This window comes from Protomyctophum parallelum, assembly GCF_964188405.1.
Source record: "Protomyctophum parallelum genome assembly, chromosome: 8".
NCBI classification, from domain to species: domain Eukaryota; kingdom Metazoa; phylum Chordata; class Actinopteri; order Myctophiformes; family Myctophidae; genus Protomyctophum; species Protomyctophum parallelum.
Genome location: NC_139703.1, coordinates 44,693,557 through 44,714,510, shown reverse-complemented (window position 1 = coordinate 44,714,510; position 20,954 = coordinate 44,693,557). Strand labels below are relative to the sequence as shown.

At 40.9% G+C, this 20,954-nt stretch overlaps 1 protein-coding gene across 1 annotated transcript in view; it reads left to right on the top strand.

The window, feature by feature from the left end:
* The window catches only part of LOC310863053 (neurofascin-like), an 85,900-nt gene extending 77,635 nt beyond the window's left edge, over positions 1–8,265 (top strand). Inside the window, 1 exon segment of the mRNA XM_083771175.1 lies at positions 4,146–8,265. Coding sequence (XP_083627301.1) covers positions 4,146–4,374 — 229 coding nt within the window. The 3' untranslated portion in view covers positions 4,375–8,265.
* The last annotated feature ends 12,689 nt before the right edge of the window (positions 8,266–20,954 follow it).

The window sequence follows — 20,954 nt, the reverse complement described above, 5'->3', positions numbered from 1 at the left end:
GGTTCCTTGGGGTAGGATATAGGTTCAGTAATAGTGGTTGGTTCATTGAGGTATAGGATAAAGCTTCAATAATAGAAGTTGGCTACTTTGGTACCAGCTTCAGTGATAGAGGTACATGTACAGTAGGTTCCTTGAGGGTGTCAAAAACGAACTGGTCACAGCCAAATAAATGGAATACTGTCTGTTTTAGCTCATAATGATTGGCAAACCTATTTACTGTACCTTATGGCACGTTCATTTCAATCTGTGTAAACTTTAATTAATGTTTAAGGCTAAAGTTTTAGGCTAAACCAATATAGCCTAGATATAGAGTTAAGCTAGGCTAAAGATTAAAACTTGTGTGCCCACACAACACTTTCAAAATAGTGACCCAGGGTGCCCACTTTTTACATTCATTTTTTACAGACGTCGTTTGTGGACGTCTTGGGCTCAAAATGTGTTAATGTGTCATTCCTTCTATTCATACTGGATACCTACTGTACTATAGTGTATGGAAGATCACGTAATTCAGCAATACAACACACATATGGAAATTATATCACACATAAGGTGCATTATCAGATCACAGCCTTACAGTAGTCTCTGGATGAACATATTAAGTATTCAGCACAGGCCATGTCTCCAGTGCCACACAGTTAAACAAACACACACACACACACACCCGCACACAGCTTATTTCCATTCCATTCCATGTGTCTGCGAAGCAACCATTATATAGGCTCCAATAATGGAACAGGACTTTCTGAGCTCCACTGATTTTAATATAATCTGAGGGTGCTGGCCCATGCATTTGGCCCACCCATGTGCAGCGTACTACGGATCAGACCATAACAGAACAGAGACCTTGCTTCAAACTTTTGCTCGTAATCGACCAAAGAGGCATTTGTCTGCATAAAGACGTCAAGCCTTTCACGGATCAAGTAGTCCGGTTGGACAAGGGGACGTACTGATCCTGAAAAGCAGCCCGGGCGAACAGTGCTGGAGGTCTTGCACCGCCCCGTTCCAGCCAAAGCACCAACATGTTTTTCACCCTGCCTGAGGTTAATTGCTTTGTTTTTTTTTCTCCCCTCCTGTGCTGGCTGACATTTAAAAGGCATCCGCCACCAGGTGTAGGAGGTGAAAGATGATGGGGAAATCAATTTGGTTTGTAGTGGGGGAAGGAGGGTGGACGTTCTATGTTTGGCACAATCTGACACCCTCAAGGAACTGATTTAGGGAAAGAACAACTGGAGAGCATTTGGAGGACAGCATGCAGGGACTCATATTTCACTAGATTAGCCGTGATGAGCTTGCATGCTGTGAAGCACGGAACCAGAACACATTTCAACTAATTGCATAACTAGAGTAATATGAGCGGTTCAGATTATTGCCTCTGAGAGTACACCTGTACACCTGTACCTGTTTGTACTTTGGGGTAGAGGAGTAGTTCAACATCACTGATTCTATAGACTAAAGGATTGTTATTTTGATTTTGTGTCGGTTCGGCATGTAAAAGGACATTATTATTTACTTTCTAAAATTAAATTCTCTTTTATTTGTGAGCTCAGCTGTTATGTCCCCCCCCCCCCCATAGGCGCCCCTGAACGCATGCTATGCCGCTATGCAGTGCACTCTCTTCATGAGAATAAACTAATTTACAGTATGCTCCAAAGCCCTGTAGGTTTACTGTTTAGACTGATGTTCTGATGGTTTGTTTGTGTTATAATAATGCCACATGACTTTCTGTACAATACTGTATGTATTTGATTTTAACATTATTTCAACTGTATTAAACCTTATCCCTTGTTAAAATATGAAAGGCTGCATTGTAACATGCAGTATGGCAACACCACATTGCCCATGTCCCTACATTCTAAGATCTACATGTGTCAGTGGTTCTCCATCTCTTCCTCATGTCTGTCTTTCTGTTCTACCTACTGCACCTTATGTCTGTCTTCTTCTTTGTTGTTTTGTTTCTATTTTCTTTCCCATTGGTACAAAGCTCTCATGAAAGGTATGAAGGGGGAATGTTCTCCCTCACCGGCACCTGAATCCTTGCGCATATTCAATTGTTCACTTGCAACATCTTTTAATCGATTATTATATACTTACAGCCATGTTAATTTGTAAAAACATGAACAATGGGGTCATGAATTAAATCTGTCAAATGTACCCAATTATTAGCATGTATAAATACAACTCATCTTATTTTCCACATATAAATGAATCAAGCTGTAGCTGAAGTGGTTTAAATTTGCTCAATTTACCTTTTCTAAAGTTATGTTAATTTAGTGGCTGAAAGCTACCCTCAGAAAATTACTAGTGGGAATTTGTGTTGTTATGTAGGGGAGGTCATCTGAAACTCACTCCAAGTTACTTTCCCCACCTTTGCTCCTCCACTCAAAAATAATAAGAAAAAAAGAAAAAGAAATACCTAATCAGATAATTGAATCATTCCAGATTCTAGCCTCTCGCATTCTGAAGACATTTCGAAGTGGCAGAACTGAAATCCCTTCTCTCCAAACCCTCTGACTCACTAACATTGCTGGTGTGATATGACCAACAAATTAAAGCTTGGCAAAGGCGACACCATGGCAGTTTTTTTTCAAAATGACTGTGACTCTCAGCTAGATTTATTTAATTAGCTGTAAGAGATCTAATCTTAAAGCATTACAACGGCACTGGTGCATAGATGTCCTTTTGATTTACTGCTGCCATACTCCAGGATATCAAACTGGGCGATGGTTTCACATTTGCCAGCTGCTATGCTGGTCCTTTTTTATTGCACAGTACATCCTACTGAATTTAAGGGTTATAGAGACATACAGTACATTGGGCCAAACCATGCAGCGATTTTAATCTACACAGCACTATATACTGTAGTGTATAGTACCTGTATTTTCTTAGTTCTTACAAATACATGTGTGGCAGTGATCCATTTGCACCAGTCAATCTCACTTGCCTACAGTACAGTATATTAATCGATTAAAATTCATTCAGTCATTAAGTGTACACTCATCTCTTGACTTTTCTCTTGTGCAACATCTTTTCACCTCTTGGCTATAGTAAATTTCTGTCTCTGTCTGTACTCGGTACAGGGTTATATCTTTCTAATCTCATCTAATTCCTCTGAGTGTCTTTAGAAAATGACTGAATTTTAGATTTTGTCAGGGATGTATATAAATTAGGGTGAATGGTTGAGAGTGCTGATGGCGCTGCATCTGCAATTGTACATTTGTACTCTTCCTAGATGCTGAAAGTGTTTGGTGTGCAAATGTTTCGGCATGGAGCATGACAGTTTACTGAAAACTCAGATGGTGCTACTGTACATTGCTGACTGACTACGTAGATTTAGATTTCCCATAGGGAGAGCTGTTTGATAACCTTTGCACATACAGTAATTGAACATGTATTGCATAGTCACCAACATTGAGGAGAAATATACCATGAAAAATACCTGTTGTTGGAGTGCAACGTTGCATCCTTCTCTTTGCTCTTGAAATGCCCTTGCTGTTGTGCTACTGGCTTGTTCTGACACTGGAAAGCTAATGCCGGTCGATAGCTCTGTTTTCTTATGCATGAATTCTCTCCCCTCTAGAGAGGTAAGAGACATGCCATGCTCCGAATTGAGATCAAGCAGAATTGTCAACTTGAGCTTTTGCACAACTTCTTCAATTCGAATGCATTGACGGCATTTGTGTGAAAGTTGGAGGTGTCCTGCAAACATCTCATTTCAGATTATGGCTTTTAAAAGTAAGCATGTGTTTGAGAATGCATTGGTCTCAGCATCGGTTGAAGGGAAGTATTATATGTCCCACCTAATAAACAGGTCTTACCACGTTCTTCAAAAGCTTCTGTGCACTTAAGTACATTTTGCAGAAAAATGGAACTTGTATTTCAGTTTGGACATGCCAAGGTAACCCTGCCGGTTGTTTAAGCAACGGAATGAAAAACACACGGATTAGATCGACACTTTCTCTTCTTAACATCGTTCCCTAACGTGCAGTGTCATTCACTTCTGGGGGTGGGGGTAGGGGGGATATGGACACCCTTCACGTCCAGGGAGGGGGTAGACAGGGGTTATGGACACTAACGCTGCTGACAGCGTGCGATGACATCACAATGCCTGTTTAACTCTTGTGACCTTTTTTCTTCCCGCCCCGCAGCAGCGATGAGGACAACAAGCCCCTGCAGGGCAGTCAGACATCGCTGGACGGCAACGTGAAGGAGAGTGACGACAGCCTCGTGGACTACGGAGAGGGTGGTGATGGGCAGTTCAACGAGGACGGCTCCTTCATCGGCCAGTACACCGTCAAGAAGGACAAAGACGAGACGGAAGGCAATGAGAGCTCTGAGGCCACCTCGCCTGTCAATGCCATCTACTCCCTGGCGTAGCCTGCTAGCATCACTGAGGTCACTCCCTCTACAGGATAGGAGGAAAACACACGCGCGCACACACACTCACACAGTCACACACACACACACACACACACACACACACACACATAGATGCACATACCTATGATGATATATGACACACATGACACACGATTATACACACAAGAAGAATCACACCAAGGCCTGTCTAAAGACTGTTGTGGGCCATGACTAAGGAGGAAAGGAGTGATGGTTCCTACAAAATGAAGCGAAAGGATTGAGAGTGGAAGTAGACCACGAGCCAGTCATTTAATTTAATTTAGTTTGTTTGTTTGTGGCTCTGAGAAATCGGCTGGTTGAGGTGAAATTTGGAGATACTGAACACTGCTAGTTTTTCTCAATGCTCTGCCCGCCCCACCCACACAGACTTTAAGTGAGCCTTCCGGGCAGCAGGGGAATATACAGTACAAGCACTCTTAAATGTCTCTAGAGATTTTCTGTTTGTTCCCGCTCTGAACATTCTCCGCTTCTCTACGCTCTTGTTCTAATCCCAATTACGCACCTGCACCCCACCCACCAACACACACAAACACACATACACACAAACACAAACACCTCTGAGTCGCAAAATGAGCATCCCAGTTAAGTGGATGCAGAGTCCCATCCCCGTCCTGTAACATATCAGCTTATAGAAACACCAACTCAGCAGGATGCCGGCAGATATGTTTATCATATTGATATTTCCGCAATGAGAGATCTTTTTTTTTCTTTTGTTCTCCACAGCTGGTAGATGAGTCAACGCATATTACTAAATGCTGTAAACAGTCCAGGCACAGATTGTTGTGCCCTGCAAAACTATGCACTAGCACCACCACCTTCTCCATACTGATTTCCAGTTTAATCTTGTGAAGTTGTGAGCAAAAATGAAAGCTTTTGGGTTCTTGTCAACCTTCACTGTCACAAGTTAATTAAGAGAATTTACTAAATTCTCTCCTCAGTTTTTGAAGTGGAGTATTGTTTTGTTTTTGTCACTCTATACCTGTTGTGTAGATGTGCAGATATTCAAAATGGCAACAAGTGACGTTTCTGCCACAGCTAGTTTTTAGCACCAAATTTAACTGTATTAACAGGTGATGTTATAATAACAGTGCAAAACTTGTTTCAAAGCACGGTAGTGTCTTAGTGCAAAGAATAGAGGAGAGGCAATGGAGAGTGGGCTAGTTTTACTTGAGAAACACTGAAGGCCAAAAGCCAATGTTTTCTCTGTACCCATCTTCATCACACGTCACTCTGTGGATGCTACTTCCTGGTCAGCATGCAGGCCAGCAGGTTGTGATCTTTCTAGCTTGATGTGCACCACTTTCCCTCAACTTTTTATTTTTCAAAATGAAGGGTTCAAGTTGTGAATTATCACAGAAGAAAATGGCAGCATTAGGGTCAGGTAGAATCTATTTTTTGAAGCATGAATATAGCCTACTGTATAAGCCCATATAATTTGCAATCACAGCCACCTCTGGATTAAAGCTAATAAACCAACAATTTAGCAATCACAGAAGAGGAAATAAAAGAAACAAAAGAAAAAAAAGTAATGAAAGTATAAGTACCATATATTTCCACCAATAGCATCGTTCTAATTCAGTCATTTTGTTAGCTGACTGATGGACTGGCACAGAATCATTTTCTCTTACTTTTACTTTATTCCCATTTTCATTTGTCCAATGAGTGCATGTTGGTTTCACCACATCACTTTGGCACTCATGCGTAGATGTTGCTCAACTGCACTAAATCTCCCATGTTAAATCAAATCAAACTTAACCGTTGACAATTAGTGGATGGAGGTATTTCAGATATTTATTTTATATATCTATTTATTACATTATGTAGATAGTATTAATATATTAGTCCTTAATTTATTAATTGTCCCATAAACATTTTTTGGCCAACTTATTTTGTTTCACACAGACATAGCCAAAAATAAGGATCTTATCCGACACTTTCACTGTAAGTTATGAGATGCGTTCAACACACATCTGTATATCAAATCTTTATGACAGACTTCAGAAACATTATTGTCCATGTCCATCACACATTACAGAAATGAATATATCCAGTTGGCTTTTCTGCTGTACACTGACAGGCTGTCATCATACATTAAAACAGTCATGCTTATGTGTCAATCGTGCTGCTCTTTTAGTATTCATGTTGTATTAATGTTATTCCATGTTGGTATTCAAAATTTATGTATAATATAACTTTTACACATCACAGAAATTTAATATTATTGCTTATTTATTTGGCATACGTACGTGTGGGGCCTGACTGGCTTACGTTTGTAAATATTTAAAAGTTTGATTTCCAAAAGAAAACAAAAATCAGAGTAGAGAGAAAATATTCATCAATCTGTAACCACCAAGCAAATGTCCTACAGTAGGTGTGTGTGTGTGTGTGTTTTGCACCTTTGTAATGATAGCTTTGAATAACAGTTGCACTCTGAAAAAGTAACACGACTCATCTCTCACTCCATGTTGCCCTTTACTTTGACATTGTAATATATTGTGCAGTTGTGGCAAGTCTGTCAGTCACTTGTTTGACCATGGTTTGGAATATATGTTGTGAAAGAGGTATACATTAGATTATCTATGATGTAAATAAGACGTAAGTGCTCCAAAAATATACGGTTGTAGCATTCTGCAGACACCTGTTAAAAGCATTAGAAAAAAAATATGATAATAATAATACTTGCATTCGCTAATGTGTCAGAGAACAAATTCTCCCCTTCCGCTGTTGTTATTCAGCATTGCTGCCTCTGAAGTCAAACAGACTCCCATGATCCCATATCACATTCCTGCTGTTCCTGCTTCCTGGTGACAGGCGGCCGGTACATTCATTATTTCCTACATACCTGTCACGAACTCCGTAACATGAATGGTTTCCTGCAGACTGCAGTCTCTTTCTCCTCAAAGCTCCTCAAAGCAATACCTTCTGAGTTTTAACACAGTTGTTTATTTTTTGTTATAATGATGTCTTCTGTTGACTCACCGTGACCTCTGGGGTTGTATAATTCTAGCACCATGGACAGAGATGTTTCACCAACACACGACACGTGCTGAGGAGCTGTAGCAGAGACACAGCACCTGCCCTTCCTCTGTCCTCAAACGAATGCAAGACAAGTGCTCAGAGAGAGACAATTCACGCATCAACCTCGTGCAACCCAAAAAACAATGGATTGATGTATGTTCTTGCTGTGGATCTGAAACTTTAGGTCTGAACTTTGTCCTCTCGAGCGCTTTCTTTTAGTTCTGGTCTGAATACCTGCAGCCCCTTTCCCCCTCATGGCCTTCCTCCTGTCCCCAAACGGATCCCAGTGGGGAAATTAGTGAGCTGACGATTTAACTATGAAAAGAGATTTATGCATATTTGCTGATACACAGTGCTTTCTTATGAATTTGTCTTGTGTCTGTATGTGGTGATTTGAGGTGCGCACAGAACCCGGCCATAAACATTTTTTTTACTGTCTGCCTCATCTTGACCTCCACCTCTGTTCCCCCAAAGCAAACCATGGGGGAAAGAAAATGTCTATTTATACAGCTTTATGTTTGCATTAATTTAACATGCTGCAAAAAAACTATAACTAGGATTTACTAGTGTGCACATAACAGTTTTTTAAACCATTGGTCACATGCTGTTTGGCTTTTTTATGAATTCTAATTTTAGCATCTTCTTTTTACTGTGTATCAGAGCAGCTCATCAAGTCTTGCTTCTACACGCAAAATAACAGCTTTTGTAAGGTACATCTAATCAACAGAAAAATGGCATATTAATATATTCACCGTGTATGCGTGTATGATGAGATGTTGCAACTTCTGCTAGAGACGCCTTCTTTATAGTAAAGCTATCTCTTTTTCTCTACCGCCTGACTTCTTGTCTTTCTTTGTCTCTATATCAAATGTCATCTTTTGTTGTCATTCATTGTCTTTAACACGTTTTTTTATTCCAGATGGGAAATATGGTTTAGAGTTGTGTGTAAATTACTATGTACTAAATAGATCAACCATGATGAAATTTTGCCTGCTGTTCAGTTTTTGTGCTGCATATTTGGATACTTTAATCAGTCTGATGGCGTTTTTGGTGCAATTCCACAAGTTCACTGTATCTCATTTGACCCCTAAAATCTAAGCAGTGAAAACCTACATCATAAAAATTTGATTTACTGTATGCTGTAGATAGGTATTCCGTATAAAAGCTTTTATACTGTCGGAAACCAGACTATTCATGTTATAGTCATGTTTCAGCCCACAAAGAAATCATACCATAACTCTAGACTATTGATTTCTCCACAGCAGCCTGGGTGGAGTGGATTACACCATTCCCATTAAACTAACATGTTTGTTGCTCTCCCTTTACATGCAAAAAAAAAAAAGATTAATCTGTGCATACACTATGAATGTCATCTTGGCTGCAGTGCACTGTATAACCAAGCCAGAGTGAGAGAAAGCAGCAGAGAGAGAGAGAGTGTGGCGGTAGCGGTGGTGACATGTTTTATTGATAAGATGGCCCAGTCCATTCTGCCTTGACCCCCGCAAGGCTAGTAAAAATTAATGTCTCGCCACTCTAAACACAGCCCCACTCCCTGGCTCTCGATCTACACCATCTCATACATCAGCGGATAGAAGCCATTAGCAACCCAATCCGTTGACAGGCAGAGAAAATTGCACTGAGGCATTCAGGCTTCATTGTTACAAAGGTATAGCAATGTGTAATTATTATTTCTGTGTCTGTTTGGAGGGCTGGGGTTACTGTCACGTACAATAGATACCAAAGGTTGAGCAGGCAAATTATGACTGCTCTCTGATCTGGATCAATTTGGCACTAGGAGGTCTCAGGTCTCCATTTTTGTTGCGACCAACAGGTCACAGATTACTACAGTATGAAAACCTACAAAACCTGTCAGTCCGTCAGTGACTCCGTCACGCCACCATACATGGCCGTCAGTCCGTCACGCCTTGTGACACATCACGCCACCATATGGTCGCCAGTCCGCCACGCCTCGACACGCCTATACAGTATGGCCATCTCCATATATGAAGATAACGACACTGACCTCATCAAACGCAGGATAACCAAGACTGGATCATCACTGAAGACTGGATCATCACCTAGATCTGCATATATGGATACCATTAGTCCAGTTTGTTCCTCTGTTGCTCCTCTGGTGCTGACAGTGTCGTCTGCATGGCTGCTGGCTGCCATGGTGTTGCGGCACTATAAAAATGTCCCAGTCAGCCAAGCAGTCCTCCAAACCCCACCCCACCAAGTCACAGATGTGCTGGTATCTCCACAGGGGGGATGTTAGCATAAACACTGACAGATGTTCACCGGTCAATGTCTAACCAGTGCCAGGCTCTATATCATATCAGGTACCTGTCCTGGGACCATGCACACCGCACGCAGTCACGCACGCAAACACACACACACACACACACACACGCACGCATGCATGCACGCACGCATGCACGCATGCACGCACGCACGCACACACACACACACACACACACACACACACACACACACACACACACACACACTCTCTCACTCAACCGGTGTGCCCACTGATTTAATCTTCCCAAGTGGTCCCCTACTTCCCATCTCAGTGGAGATCTGAAGGACAGAAACTAATTTAAGTCATCAGATTAGTAGACAAGGTCACTGCCAAAAACACGTATACTCCCTGTGCTCTCTTGACTCTGTTACAAAATGTTATTTATGGCATGACCGGGTATAATTTTGCAATGGTCTTGCCTTGCATGTATTTGTGTCCTGCACCAAGGATCATATTGGAAATGAATGGGCTCAGGAGCTCTTTTGTCATTGAATTGAATGGACATACCATAGGGGGGTGAAAACCAAGCTGTGGCTTTCTCTCCACACAGCCAATTGGTTCCAACCCAAACCACTTACCTCATCCTCTCAGACATGTCTATAAAAAGATAAATGGCAAGTAGCCTACTGTAGAAATCCTGTTGAGACTTGATTTATCATGAAGGGTAACCTGGCCTGTTGAGAGATGGATACGTCCCAAGAGCCTGTGTCTATGCACTGCAAACTTGGGCCATGACACGTGCACAGCATGCTTGTATAGATTTACAAGAGACTGCCCAGCCAATGTGAGGGTCCATCGATCACTTTGATCACCACAATGACCCAACAACTCAAAAATATACAAGCAGAGCATTGTCAGCATATCACATGCAACAGCTCCTGTGATATCTTTTCATGTTTGATTATGGGTGCAAAAGAATGACTAAAAGTCAATTGGTTCTCAAGGTAATCGCTTGCACTGTGTTGTACAAAATGTGTTGTACAAAAAAGACTGGAGGGCTGCGTATGGGCTTAATTGGATAGGATTTCAAAAAAGGAATTAAGGGTCTGTACTGAAATATAATTTGGATGCAATATATTCAAGAGAAGGATAGACAAATATTTCAACCTGGCTATTATCATTTGTTCTTATACCAACTGTTTACATAGAAATACGCTATTTGGGGTGAGTTTTATACAAAAGAAATCTGTGATGTTCAGGCTCACCCCAAAAAATACTTTTTTTCTATGGATTACTCATCCCATTACATGGAGAATTCCTGGATTATTTTTTTGTTTTGTTTTGTCGCATTCCTAAGTCAATAATTTGATGACCAGCAGTGGTTCTGGTTCCCTGTAGTGACAGTCAGGGCGGCACGGATGCAGACGTCAGAGCCAGAATCGGCAAGGCAAGAGCTGCATTTATCCAACTCAATAATAATAATAATAAAACTTTATTTGTATAGCACCTTTCATGACATGAAATGCAGCTCAAAGTGCTTTACAGAACAATGGAGAATAAAAGAAAAGCAAGGCAACGACATTAAAAAACAAGCAGTAATGCAATACAGTGAGGACATGAATAACAAAAAATAAAAGATCAATTAAAAGCAATGTTGTAGAAGTGGGTCAAGACCATTTGGAGCTCGAAACAAATCAGCCAGCGGACAAAGCTCAGACTCTTCAGCTCAAACGTCAAGCCAGTACTATTGTACGGATCAGAGACGTGGAGGACAACAAAGGCAATAACAATGAAGGTGCAAACTTTCATCAACAGCTGCCTGAGGAGAATTCTGAGCATCCGCTGGCCAGACACCATCAGCAATAATGACCTCTGGCAGAGAGCGAGTCTACCACCAGTGGAAGAGGAGATTAAGTGAAGAAGGTGGGGATGGATAGGCCACACACTCCGGAAGCCCAATACCAGCATCACAAGACAAGCGCTTAGATGGAACCTGCAAGGCACAAGAAAGAGAGGGAGGCCGAAGAACACCTGGCGCAGGGACCTTTGAGACTGACATCAAGCAGTGTGGACTGACATGGAAACAGCTGGAAAAGAAGGCCCAGGATAGAGGACTCTGGCGAACTGTAGTCAACGACCTATGCTCCATGAAAAGGAGCGATAGGCATAAGTAAGTGTAAGTGGCGACAGAAAGAGTTACAGTTTTTCACGATTGTTAACGACAATCGAAAACTTGGCACAATTTGCACAACCTTCACCTCATGTACCTAATCGCTCAACACAATTTCCACTATACATCACTCTCCCTTATCTGCATTAGACTCTGACTTTCCTTCTTTACACTCTGATGTCAATTACACATCACCTTGTTGTCCAAATTAACACTACACACAATGTTCGGTTGTTGCACACATTGATGAGAAATTTGTTATTAACACCTGACCACATAGATGACCCACAGTGAATCGACTACATTATTGTCATCTTTGACAAATGAGCTTCCACCGGGCTGCTCAAGTGCGTGAGTGGTTCCAGGACAACCCACATTCTTCCGTTCTATACCACCTTATTCTCCTTTCCTGAGGAGTTCTTTTCAGCTTGGAGGTTGAAGTATATGAACGGAACCCACAGAGCCGGGATAACATTGCTCCAGGCCATGGAGGAGGCTTGTGCTGGCCTGAGTCGCCTGTAAGGGCTTTACAGTATGCGCAGCTCAATGCGTTTCTTTCAACGCTGCTTGGACAGGGAGAACATTGCCTGTGATGCGGATGAGGCGCTCTGGCCAGACAGGAACCGGGGGCATGATACCTATACTGTAAATTACAGTATTGTTTGGGAAGGGGGGAGGGGGCTTCATTGTGCTGTGAATGCTGTGGTAGTGTGCAGCAAATGCTTAGTTGTGTGTACTCAATGAATGATATGTGTGTCATTTGAAAATATGGCTGTGTGTACCAAATGAAAACACGAGTTCCATTTTGGGAACAGTTAAGAGATTTCATGGCAAAGAGTCATCATGGAAAAGGAGAGTCAGGGTTTAGCATTTTGTGTGTGAGGTTTTCAGTTTTATGTGTGCAGTTTTGAGAATGCCGTTAGGTTGTGAAAAACGTGTGTTAAAGATGAATGCCACCATTTTTTTCCACTCTAAAACATGATCATCAGGTATTATTACAATATAAGGGGGATGAACTTTTTCCAAAAAGTGTACAGTATTTGTTAAAATCATGCTTTTATGTGGACACGCCCACCAGTTCATTAAGTATGCCTGGTTTGCCTGGTGGGTGGTGATGGGTGGTGATCCACCTGAACTGAAGCCGCACCCACAGCTGTAGTTGTATGATAAAGGGGGAGGGGTTAGGGGAGGGGCTGATAGTGTGGTGTCACTATATTACTGTTTACTTCATTGGCCCGTTTGACTGTCAAGGGTTCAGCCTCCAGGAAGAAACCCTAAATACAAAGTTAATACACCATTGCACATAAAAACAACTCCAGGGTGTCTAATGAAGTACTGTCACCTCATAGACACATGGAAAACTGGAAAAATACAAAAATTGTGGCACTCCATCTTTAACAATCGTGAAAAACTGTAAGAGTTTTGGGGGTAGACTAGCCCTTTAAGGACAGAAGCAGAATATGAGGATGTCAGGCTGGGACACGTACAGTGAGGAGCATATCGTTTCTTTGACAGCATCCATGTGCTTTCCACCGCCTACAGTGTGGCACTTTGACTTTTGAAACAAACTTTATCAAGTGCAGAACTCAAGTTATTCACAACTGGCAGGAGTTTTTCCTGCCAGTTGTGAATAACTTGAGTGCCTGAGTGCTGTAGAGTTGTAATGACATTTTAGTGTGTGTTTGTGTGTTACAGTAATGAGTTTGTGTGTTTGCGTACAGACTCACTGCATGTTTGTAAGATGTGCCTTTATGTGTGTGTGTGTGTGTGTGTGTGTGTGTGTGTGTGTGTGTGTGTGTGTGTGTGTGTGCTTGCGTTTGTGTGTGTGTGTGTGTGTGCGAGTGCACGTGTGTGCAAGTGCACGCGTGTGCAAGGAAGGACACATACAGTAAAGACACCCCCACAGAGTGTGTACTTGTACTGTATGTGTGCCACTTCCCACTTGTCTGTCTGTTTATGCAATAATGAGAATGGAAGAAATAGAGACAGCTAAGAAACACAATGGACTCTGTAACACTATGATGAGTCACTCACAGGCGAGCAGCCCAAGCTTCTGAACGGGGTCTGCTTTGGTATGGTGCTAGCGCCTGTTTTAAATTAAAGCATAAAGAAACTTGTGAATACTACACATAGGCTATACACTCAACAGTTTTCTATAGGTCATAAAGCTTCCCATGTTAGAGATTTTCATTCACTAAACACACGTGTTGTCAACTGTGTACTCAAACTATTGTCCAAGCAATGTTTAATCAGAAGGAGTAAGTATTATTAGTAAGTATTATTAGTTAGGATTAGGGTTAGGGTAGGGTTAGGCATAGTTTTACTGACCGGCACTGCAGATGCCACTGTGCCAGAGTCACCGGCTGAACGCACATGCCAGTGCAGGAGGCTGGCATCCTAACTAGGCATGTACACTGTAACGATTCACTAACTCACGAGTCACGATATTCAAATCACGATACTAAGTTCACAATATGATTTTTAATGACTTTTAAAACACTCAATTTTATTTTGTTATTTCTTTTACACAATGCAAATCCAGTATTTTCTTCCCTTTAGCTTTAATAATATTATTTGGGGAAATGAAAAGCTGCAGTTAAAGAACAAGGCTCCATTAAATAAATAAAAACACGGGCACCAGAAGGACAGTCACCAGAAATAAGGACGTGTTTTTGACGAATCTATCATTGTCACGTCCTGGGCCGGTTCCCTGCACTTTCCCTGTTTGTCCACTAGGCTCTGCATCTCCTTTTAATACCCTAGGCTCTGCATGCAGCATGCCTGCCTCTTCTCTGGAGTTGCACGTACCAGTACCTCAGTTCAAACTTCAAAGTTCAAACTTAGCCTAGTAGCTTCAATGGCTTTTAGTAATGCATAAGTCTTGAGTGACTTAAAAGCCATGATTTAATCTATACATTTGTGTGAGGTGGTGAGTGCTTGATTGACAGTCTGGGCTCCACCTTGTTCCACAGGTGCGAGCTGTTGGCCAAATGACTGCCTACAGTGCCTAGTTGGCCAGCAGCCTATTTAAAACTGACTGTGACTGACTTGCACTCCAGCTGGGCAGCCTGGGCTGGTTGCCTGGTTCATGATTGTACTGTATTGTTTGTACCTAGTACCTCCTGTGTTTCATCGGTAGGCTATGTTGTGTATGTTTTCAGTGTATGCTTGTGTTAACCGCATTTTAGTTAAGTAAAGTCTTCATTGTCCACCTTGATTTCCTGAGTGTACTTTTTTTTTCTTTTTTTTTAAACTCTTTATTTTAGGATTTTTCAATATGCAAGACAGACAAAAAAGACAAACAAGACATATAGGACAGAAACATCAACAGTAAAAAAAAACTGAGTAAAAACAAAAGACAAAAAACAAGAGGTCATGGGATGTACAACAGCAGCAATACATATTACAGGTTTTTGGGTTCGTTACATTCAATGACAACCGGAAGGACACCACCCATATTCACTCCACATCCACCCCCCCAGCTAAGTACTCTGTCCATTTCTCCCATCTTCTTTCACCCAGCTCTTTTTGCAGTCTTTTTTGCATCTGTTCTAGGTGATGCAGTTGTTTCACAATGTTGATAAATAGGTCGGCAGTAGGACAATTATTTTGTAACCAATTTCTTGTAATAGCTTTTTTGCTTGCTACAAGTAGAATCTTAAGTAAGTAGGAGTCATCCCGATTTAGCCCGTCTGGGAGTTGTCCTAGGTACAAAGATGTGAATGTATCATCTATTCTAAAACCCATAATGTTTGAGATAAGTGTTGTCACTTCCTTCCAAAATGGTTGAATTACAGGACAAGACCAGAAGACATGTGCATGATCAACCACTGTATCTCCACATTCTCTCCAACAGTCCATATGGTTTGGACTTCTGTTTTGGAGTTCCTGAGTGTACTTTGAAGTGAGTTCTACATAATGGTCCAAATTATCTTGACAATCATGGTTAAAAATTTGTTTGGAGTTATAATTGGTTTGCATAGGAAGGGGGTAGCTAGGGCAGCTAAAATGAATAATACCAATATCTAATTACTGAATCGAGCAACTTAAAAACTGTCCAGGTTGTTCACATAAGCATGAGTAGATGATAAAATGACATTTCTTTTTGTATTTTTGGATGCTTACTAATTTACTCTTGTACATTTCGACTTCACTGCATTTCTAGGAAGAACGTACATTGTGAATAACCACTTTAGCCCTGATTCAGAAATAGAGATCTACAAATCAGATCAGACACATTGTGAGCTTTATGCTATTTTCACTATTGATATTGTTTTAACTTTTGAAAATCTTATTGTTTTTGGAAACTTTAAATTTCAATACAACAATGGTGCCGGCCCGGTTCCAGCGAGCCGTCCCGTGTCCGAAACGGTCGAGAAATGACAGTTACCGTGTGGGGGTCCCTCTACTGTACTGTACTGTACTGTCACACCCGAAACCATCAAATATAGAGTTAAAATGTATGTGTGTGTGTGTGTGTGTGTGTGTGTTCAGCTAGCCAGCCAGCCAGGGACGGACCCAGAGACACACAAAGCTCTGTAATGAAGTGGTTGCACCACTTAAAAATGAAGTTCATGAGGGAACATATGCCTGAGGGAACATATTGTAGGGACTAATTTGAATGAAAAATAATAATAATAATAATAATCACACAGGTGCTGAGGGAACATAGGTAACCACGGTAAATCGAAGCACTTATAACTCCAAGTGCTACAGCCGTGCAGTTGGATTGATGCCAGAGGATCCATTTGCAAGTCGGCAACAGAAAGAGAGCATAAGAAACAACCCACAAAGTAGTCACAGGCACACATCTGCAGCTGTGGAAACTGGCTAGAGCATCCTTACAGCCTAAACAAGCAGAAGTGGACCAGTCGCACTTGACCAGTTGTCGGATAGCATCTGGTTGGTATGCACTGGACCACGCCAGAGCTGCAATGCAACTGGACTTTGGCTGTTTGCCAGCATTAAGGCCCCCATTGGGGATTTTGCAGCTGTCTTTTGACTCTCATAAGAAATCCCTACACACACACACACACACACACACACACACACACACACACACACACACACACTGTTTGCAGTTGTGCAAGTGCATGGGAAGATGTTTGTTGCACTGATGGTGTAGAATAGATGGTGTACTGATGACTGCATAGCAGCCCTAACTCTAGATGTGAGGGCCAAACCTCTAGTAACGAAATGATTAATTTCAGTAGTCTGAGCAGAAGTGCTGCTCCAATGTGTATGCTGTGAGTGTAGGGCCCTTGCACTGAAGATATTTTGGGAATGCAATGAATAAAACCGACACTGTTCTCAGTAATGTAATGGTCAATAGTAAATTGTGATAGAGAATCAGGCAAAGTGAAAAAAATATCCCAGAATAGAATTAATTTATGTACAGTATCTACCATGAATGCTGTGTTACATACCTTTTAATATTGGTGTCATCAAACGTGCTTAAATAAGCTTTTTAGCTTTAATGTCCAAAACAAACTGAGTAAAAACAAAAGACAAAAAACAAGAGGTCATGGGATGTACAACAGCAGCAATACATATTACAGGTTTTTGGGTTCGTTACATTCAATGACAACCGGAAGGACACCACCCATATTCACTCCACATCCACCCCCCCAGCTAAGTACTCTGTCCATTTCTCCCATCTTCTTTCACCCAGCTCTTTTTGCAGTCTTTTTTGCATCTGTTCTAGGTGATGCAGTTGTTTCACAATGTTGATAAATAGGTCGGCAGTAGGACAATTCTTTTGTAACCAATTTCTTGTAGTAGCTTTTTTTGCTTGCTACAAGTAGAATCGTAGGAGTCATCCCGATTTAGCCCGTCTGGGAGTTGTCCTAGTTACAAAGATGTGAATGTATCATCTATTCTAAAACCCATAATGTTTGAGATAAGTGTTGTCACTTCCTTCCAAAATGGTTGAATTACAGGACAAGACCAGAAGACATGTGCATGATCAACCACTGTATCTCCACATTCTCTCCAACAGTCCATATGGTTTGGACTTCTGTTTTGGAGTTCCTGAGTGTACTTTGAAGTGAGTTCTACATAATGGTCCAAATTATCTTGACAATCATGGTTAAAAATTTGTTTGGAGTTAGAATTGGTTTGCATAGGAAGGGGGTAGCTAGGGCAGCTAAAATGAATAATACCAATATCTAATTACTGAATCGAGCAACTTAAAAACTGTCCAGGTTGTTCACATAAGCATGAGTAGATGATAAAATGACATTTCTTTTTGTATTTTTGGATGCTGACTAATTTACTCTTGTACATTTCGACTAAACTGCATTTCTAGGAAGAACGTACATTGTGAATAACCACTTTAGCCCTGATTCAGAAATAGAGATCTACAAATCAGATCAGACACATTGTGAGCTTTATGCTATTTTCACTATTGATATTGTTTTAACTTTTTGTAATCTTATTGTTTTTGGAAACTGTCTAAATTTCAATACAACAATGCATTGATATTAAAAAGAAAATTACTTTTTAATTTGTGCCTGAAAAGCATTTACTTTTGTTTTGAATACTTTTTTTTAGTGTTAAAATACTCAATACAGAAGAACTTTTAGTTGAGTAATACTTGACCAGGAGGCAGAGCATCATTCTACAGTATACATTGACTCACGTACTGGGGGTTGAGTACTTTATCCACCACTGAGTGTCAGTGCTAATGGAATCACTGCCTTCATTGTGCAGTGTGTACCCCATATTCACAAACAACTTTGATATTCACCTCAGGTTAATCCACATTCAAATGTTAGAAATGGAAATATCATGCCTGTTAGGCATATCTGTGGCTGTGCATGGACAGAATAATGATGGGTAAATGAAAGCCAATTAAAATGTGTTTTCCGGCATGCCATTCCAGAACAAAGCAACTTGGGAATAAGATCTATGTTTACGTCCCTGATACTCTCTCCTCATGAATCATGATTTATTTATATTGTGAATAAATATGTAAAGGGAGCTTTTTATTTAGCTCTTGTCAGTATTGCTTGTCCGCACAGTAAAGGAGTGGAACCAAATGGACCCTTATTGGTCCATTTGGTTCCATATGTTAGAATGGAACACTATTCTGAGTTAAATGAACACTTTCTTCACTTCACCACCACTTCTGTCTATCAGACTGGTCTTTTGCCTGTCTTTATGTCTGACTGTCTTCTGTCATGTATTTTGTAGGACTGCAGCTGCCTGCTGTTTCTGACCCATGTAACGATTCATCATTTTCTTATTTTGGTAAGTGTAATCTGTACAGAGAATCTGTCAATCTATGTCTGCACAACTATAATCATTTATCCATCCATCTTTTGATCAGTCAATTAGCTGACATACGTCAAGCCTGTGTTTGCAATGCCACTACATCTCTGTCCACCCATCTCCGAGTCTGCACTTAATCCTGCATTACAAAACCAAATTACTGACACATAGCCTATTGTGGCTTCCTCTTGGTTATGAATGCCTCTGTCCACCTTTTAGCTATTAATCTGTGTTATTTGTCGCCAGTTGTTCATTAGTCAGAGGCTGAATAATAAAACGTCTCACAGCGCAGCATGTAATGGCATTATTGTTCATTTGTCATGGGGGAGAAACTATTTGAAGGTACGTGGCAAGCAGCAGCCCTAGCAGGGGCTTAAAAGGCACTAAGCCACCGCAGGCTCGATCCGTCAGTGCTGAATTATTCATGTCACTTAAGGCATCTTGCCCCAAATGGAGAGTGAGGTGAAGGGTATAGGCACACAGAAAGGATCCTGTTTACATTGGTAAATGTAATGTCTGGATAATTATTTGTTATTATGTGAATCATTGCCCAAGAATCTGGCTTTAGTTCACCACCAGCAGTGCTTCATATTTATGTGAACAACGGTGTCACAATAGTAAATTGGGCAAGTAAGCGAGAGTAGACCAATTAACTTGACACTATTTTTGTGCTGAATGTGTGACTTTGAGACCTTCGCTATACAAAGTAAATCAATGGGGAGAATATATTGGATTATTAGTTAATAATCTATGCAGCAACTATTGACGATATGTGACCAATATTTGGAGCGACATCATGGTATGGTGACTTACACAACCAAAACCTCTACCAAAGTTTCATTTTACACTGGTCTAGGTCTTTACAGTGTGTGAATAAACAATAAAAAGGTCAATATTTCCCATCAAACTATTCATATAGCTGATGAAGCCTCATTCATATTGATACTTTTTAATATTCATGGTGAAGAATGTATCTTCGATTAACTTTGATAACTTCGATTAACTTTTTTTAAATTATATTTTAACCACAAGACCATTAGCATGGCAGATATAGCTCACAACAATGTGTCACAACTCACAACTTGACATGTTGTGAGCTTGTAGAAACGGCAAAACTATTTAGTGTACAGTAAAAACAGAAGGGGGCCTAGTATAAAGGCCTGGCCCATATGGGGGACTCCGGTCAACTTGAAAAAATATACAGTATCATCATTACATAAACACATGCTTGGCCAGTGGCCAGTATGGTTTGCAGGAAAACACCAATACACCAATGCTAATTGGAGATGTCGCTCAACCCTAATGTCAGTTGGAAGCAATATGCAAGAACCAAGATTGATATTCACGGTATCTGGAACGGTTCCAAAAAGAATACTTCATGTTTGATTGGGAAGTGCTGATGTCTTTGTCTGCAAAACATGTGCAGCACAAATATCAAACACGATCACATTTTGACACCTGATTTCGACAGTGAAAGTTAAGACTTCCTCATTTATTTATTAATTATTTATTTATTTGACAGGGACAAAGCTCATTAATCAACATGTCAGTTTTCACAGAGTTAGCCGAAGCTAAATTTCATCTGTAGTCCCTGCATGGGCAGGCTCTTAAAAAATGAATGATAAAAAGAAGGACAAAGTGTAGTGTGCCTGCACACAACACCATGCGTTGATGCCATGTGTGCATATGTGCAAGCACCCAACACTACGTCCATACAAAAACACAATACAATACAGATAAAAGAAAGACAAAGTGTAGTGTGCCTGCACACAACACCATGCGTTGGTGCCATGTGTGTATATGTGCAAGCACCCAACACTACGTCCATACAAAAAC